Here is a 5,764-nt window from a genome sequence, read left to right on the forward strand (position 1 = left end):
CCCAAGTGTTTGATCATATGATAGATCAAATAAATAGAAAGAATATTGTATTAATGTAATACAAAAATTCCCAAGTTAAAGGATACTGAAAAAAAAGTAAATACTAACAATAGTAATAGCAATAACATATTTATGCAGAGAAAAGTAGTTGTTCTAAATTCTTGAATTGAGATCGATTCAATGAAAAATTAAAAAAAATATAAATAAACACGAATAACATATCATAATCATGACTTGCAAATTAGTGTGTTATTAATAGGATTTCTTATATATATGAAATTTTTTTAGAATAAAATTTTAATAAAGTTAAAATTAAAATTTATATATTTTATACATTATAGTAAAGTAATAAATTTTAATTAATTAAAAAATCCCTATAACACTTTTAGTTTTCGACTCAAATTAGATATTTATATTTTTTTTTTAAAAGTAAAGCTTATAAATTTTTTTTAAAGAAAATGTTAATTTATGATTTTTAATTAATATAAACAATTAAGGGCATTTTGAGTAACGCAAATGTTTCTTATTCATAAATTTATGTAAACTAGTTTTTTTATTTAACATACATTATACGTTTTCTGTACTCATTATATATATTCGTAATTTTATATTTTTATATATAATTTAAAGCATTTTTATAAAATATAATATTATTATAATATATTAATTATTATTATGATAATATAATAATTTTTTATTTTTCAAGATACGTACGTTGTATAAGTACTTATCATTTTTATATTAAGTTAATAAAAATAAAAATATATAAATAAAAATAAAAAATTATATATGTAATAATTAGCGTCCATTTAAGAGTTTATACATATAATAGTAAAATAAATTCAGTTTGGTATGTTTTATATAATATTAATTTTTTTTATTTTTAGTTATTTTTAATTTAATTTTTTAATTTTATTTGATAAAATTAACTATACACAATCATATTAATAAGTATCAATATTATTAATTTTTATTTAATATATAATATTTTACAAAATTTTATATTTTAATAATAGAGAAAAAATTTAAAAATAAAATTAATAAATACATTAATAATAATAATAATAATAATAAATTATTTATAAATAATAAATTAATAACAAAAAATTTTTTATATAAAAAATAAAAAAATAAATATTAATAAAATAGAAAATAGTGACGTTAGTATATTATTATTTTTAATTGAAATGATTATTTATTTATAATATACATAAATATATGAAAGGGAGAAAGATGTTTGTTTTATCTAAAATACCCTTTATTATTATAGTATTTATAATTATATTTTTTATTATTTAATTTAATTTTCAAGTTTATATATATTTAAAAGAAAATTTCAAAATTCAAATGTATGGTTGATAAAAAATAATTTTTCATATAAATTTAAATAAAATTATATTAAATTATTTTTACATAAATAATTATAAGATAACAATAGAAATTTATTAAAAAATATTTATAAAATTAAAATATTTTTTTTATTTTATAAATAATATAAATATTAAAATATTTTTATAAAATTTTATTTTAAATTACATTACAATAAAAATTTAATTAGATAGAATTTAAATATAAATAAAAATAAAAATTTTATATTTATATAAACTCTAAAATTATTTAAATAAAATTTTAAATTAAATTAAATAATAAAACATATAATTAAATATTATAAATAAGAAAAATAATATCTCTTTTCATGTATTTATAAATTATATAGATAATAGGTTGATTTATTTATTTTTTTATAAAAAATAATAATTATAATATAAATAATAAAAAATGTAAAATAAATAAGAGGAAGAAGCTTCGTGGATACCTCACAAACAAAGAGTCCAGAGCCAGTCTTATTGTTTCGTTAAATGAATGCGACCCAAAAGCCACCACCCTTAGCACCTTCTCTCTGGCGCTCTATAGCCTCCAGCTCCAAATAGGAGAAGGATTCTCTTCTTGTCTTCCAGCTTCTTCCTGTATCCTAAGTTGGTTTTGATTTGACAAAATATCCACACATAGCTTACCCTTTGTAAAGAACACAAATTGATTCTTCCTCTTATACATATTACCACCACCTCCAACCATCAAAGCTTGAATTTTGCGGACAATTTTCTGCTCATATACACAGGTATATACATGGGTCTCAATCTGTTTTTCTTTTTTCTGCTATTCTTTTTGGCTTTATTTTGCATTTTTCATTGGTTTTTTGTTTCTATCAATGGCTTGATCTATAGATTTTAGCTTTGTTCAGATGGGCTTTTTTTTTTTTTTTTTTTTTTTCTCTTTTAATCTTTGAATCTCTTTGTTAGTTGAATATTTTCCCCTTTGCTTTTGTATTACTGTTCTGTTTTTATTTTTTATTTTTACACATTTATTATCAGAGATTTCAGGGAAAAGCGACATAAATGTTCTGTTATTCCATAATTCCGTTTTCTTCCTTTTTTTCTTATTTTCTGTGGTGTTGTTGGCGGGGGGTAGTTTTAACTGATTTTTTTTTTTTGTTTTTTCATTTGGAATGCTAAATTGGCATCTGGGTTTGTATTTTCTGGAGTTAATTTTCGTTTTTCTTCTTCTCATTTTTGAATTTTTCTTCCATTTTGTGGTATATAGCGTGTGGGGTCTATTTTCATTTTGCTTTCTGAAGTTTGTCCATCCAAGATACTTTTAACTGTGCTGGTAGATCAAGGAATATGGATCTTTTGGTTTGATCTATTTTCTTTCCATGTTTATTGATCAGGGTGAAACTTGTATTGGAGGCATAGTTTCTCCATGGTGAGCTCTTAATTATTATTACTCTTATTATTAGTAATTTTTTTTCTTCTCTCATTGAATTATAATTGGTCAAAAGAATTGTGAACCAAGCTGACGAAGTGCAGTAAAACAATGATATGCAAAAGTGGATCAACAAGGTCTTATTGTGATTTTTATTTTTTGATGTTGTTCTGGTCATTAGGGAGAGGCCCCGGCATTTGTTGTTGATGATCTGCAGAATGGATATCAGAATGGATTTGGCTTAAAATATAAGGACTATGAAACAGCCATTACCATCCACGATAAGACGGTAAGAATACTTGATGCATTAACTTGGTTTCCCTAAAGTTTAATTTTACACCATAGTTATTAATCATTTAATCTGGTCAATCATCTTGCTGATTGTGAAATTGCATTTTTGGGCAGTATGTGATTGGTGGTAGTGATGATGAATCTTCATCATCTATTGGAGTTCGAATTTATGACAAAGCTACTGGGAATTGGTGAGCTTATAGATAGCTTTTCCTATTGTTACATTAGTTGGGTCAGAGTGTTTATAGCTGGGATTGCTAATTTGTGGTGGAGTTTACTTTTTAGGGAAATTCCAACTGTGCTGGGAACAAAACCTAAACCATGTAAAAGTCACTCAGCTGTATCATTGAGTGATGATCGAATTTTGATCATTAAGAAGGGATCCTCACCAGATGACTGCATTTGGTTTCTTGAGGTTCGTATTTCAGAGCTTGAACTTCTTGAGATTTAATAAGGGAAATTTAGTTTACTCTTGTTTTTCTTAATAATTTTTGTTGTCCAAAATTGTGAAACAAACTTATTGCAAATGTTATGAAGAAGAAGATGAGTTTGATCTGTATTTTTTATGAAACTCGAAATGGAATTTTCATTTACACTACCTGAACTTCAATATTTTCAGGTGGACACTCAATATGTTAGGGAGCAGAAAAAAAATTTGGGGACACAGCTTGTGGCCTGGAGTAAGGGGGTGAGGGGCAATGTTGATAAGCCAGTTGTCATAAGTGGTCCTTCAGGTGTAGGTAAGGGAACATTAATATCAATGCTCATGAGGGAATTCCCATCCATGTTTGGATTTTCCGTAAGCCACACGACACGTGCTCCAAGGGCCATGGAGAAAGATGGAGTGCACTACCATTTCACTGAGAGAAGTGTTATGGAGAAGGATATAAAAGATGGGAAATTTCTCGAGTTTGCTTCTGTTCATGGAAATCTCTATGGAACCAGTATTGAAGCTGTTGAGGCAGTGGCAGATGCAGGGAAGGTAAAAACTCTTCCCCCTTCAACACCCTACTTCTCTCTCTCTTTAATATCTATAATGATCAAGTAAATTCAGGATTTTTATGATGCACATTTCTTCTTGAACTATGTAAATATCTATCTTGTGCTTCCATCTAACTGGGGTTTTCTGTGACTCTTAGGACTAGTGTTGTGTTCTTAAAAGGGTGCTTTCTCACTAGAAAGGGCTTCTTAAGTTATTTTTACCTGCAAACTTGAAGTATCTTATTCTTTTTTTAAGAATCTGATCAGTTTGATTCATGCCATTTTATTTGGGTGGCAGAGATGTATTCTTGACATTGATGTTCAAGGGGCGAGATCTGTGAGAGCTAGCTCTTTGGAAGCAATTTTCATCTTCATCTGTCCACCCTCAATGGAGGAGCTTGAGAAGAGACTTCGTGCAAGGTGAGCCGAGACTCTCCATTGGAGACCCTTCAATTCATATATGTTTCTGCATTGTATCTGATTTAAATTCTATCAATAGGGGGACTGAGTTGGAGGAGCAGATCCTTAAGCGACTTCGAAATTCAGAGGCAGAGGTGGAACAAGGAAATTCATCAGGCATCTTTGATCACATTTTGTATAACGATAAACTTGAAGAGTGCTATGAGAACCTCAAGGTAAATTCCGTTACTCGAGCACTTGACATTTTACCAGAGCACCATTTGGTTTGAAATGCATGCTTTATATTCTAATAATGTTTTTTCATTGTTACAGAAACTCTTGGGGCTTGATGGAAATACAGTAGCCACCCAGAAATCATGTAAGATTTCTTCTCTTGTTCCATGTGCTATTGTGTATACATGCAATTATTTTCATGCCTAAACAAATTAGTGTATCTTGTCAATCCAGCATCTGAAGGGCTTAATCTGCCTTGGGACCATTCAGTATCCAAGACTGATAATAAGATCATCATAAATTGTGGAACTCCAGAACTAGAGAAAGCATCAAAAAGCTTGTGAGTGCTAATTTATTATGTGATATCCAATTGAGTGCTTAAATGGTGTGATTCTTGACTTAGCAACTATGATAATTGGATTGAGCAGGATTGTTTTGGATGTATCCTCACTCAAGGGAGGGGCACCTGGACGGACAAGAGGGCTTGACGTGTATGCCATTGACTCATTTTCAGATGGATTGAATGGGATCGACTCATTTTCAGATGGATTGAATGGGATCTATCAGCCTAGCTAAAAACTTGAGCCCTCCCTCATTGATTCTAACTTGGTTTCTCAAGTTCATAATTTTCTTCAATCTTTGCTTATATAACTAAGAAAGGGAAAGGTGACAAAAAGCTCTAGATTGGACTTGGCGTAATAATCGCATATCTTGTTTCTGGGTTCTTGTTGTTTCTATTTTTTCAATCATTCTTTGCCTCTTTTTAGAAAAAAGGAGATGACTTGGATTAGCATTTGAACAAATGTCATTTGTCTTACTGAGCATTGAGAGATGATTTATAATTTGTGCGGCAAAATAAAGTGATCATCGGTCAGCTTCCATGTGTTTATATGCAGGTCTTCATAGGGCATTACCAAATGCTTCCAGGCAACACTTTCTGCGCTTTATGGTAATCTTTTAAGCTTTTAGTCAACATTAATCTGTAGAAGCAGTGAAAAAGGATTTGCTTTTTCAAACGTATAGAAAAGGTGAGATCTTTACGTCCCCCTTCAAGATTACGTTTGCGTGGAGGTGAAGGTATGAAAATGGAAGGAAA

The 5,764-nt window shown here is 28.8% G+C and overlaps 1 protein-coding gene across 1 annotated transcript; it reads left to right on the top strand.

Moving 5' to 3' along the window:
- The first annotated feature begins 1,824 nt into the window (after positions 1-1,824).
- LOC110650298 (guanylate kinase 2) lies at positions 1,825-5,557 on the top strand. The gene is made up of 11 exons (XM_021805207.2): positions 1,825-2,119; positions 2,729-2,763; positions 2,945-3,052; positions 3,169-3,245; positions 3,340-3,469; positions 3,674-4,036; positions 4,334-4,455; positions 4,535-4,670; positions 4,768-4,813; positions 4,903-5,008; positions 5,097-5,557. Exons 2-11 carry the CDS (start codon positions 2,761-2,763, stop codon positions 5,242-5,244), a joined length of 1,239 nt encoding a protein of 412 aa, XP_021660899.2. The 5' UTR covers positions 1,825-2,119; positions 2,729-2,760; the 3' UTR covers positions 5,245-5,557.
- Positions 5,558-5,764: the final 207 nt, after the last annotated feature.

Source organism: Hevea brasiliensis, chromosome 5 (genome assembly GCF_030052815.1).
Source record: "Hevea brasiliensis isolate MT/VB/25A 57/8 chromosome 5, ASM3005281v1, whole genome shotgun sequence".
Lineage (NCBI taxonomy): Eukaryota > Viridiplantae > Streptophyta > Magnoliopsida > Malpighiales > Euphorbiaceae > Hevea > Hevea brasiliensis.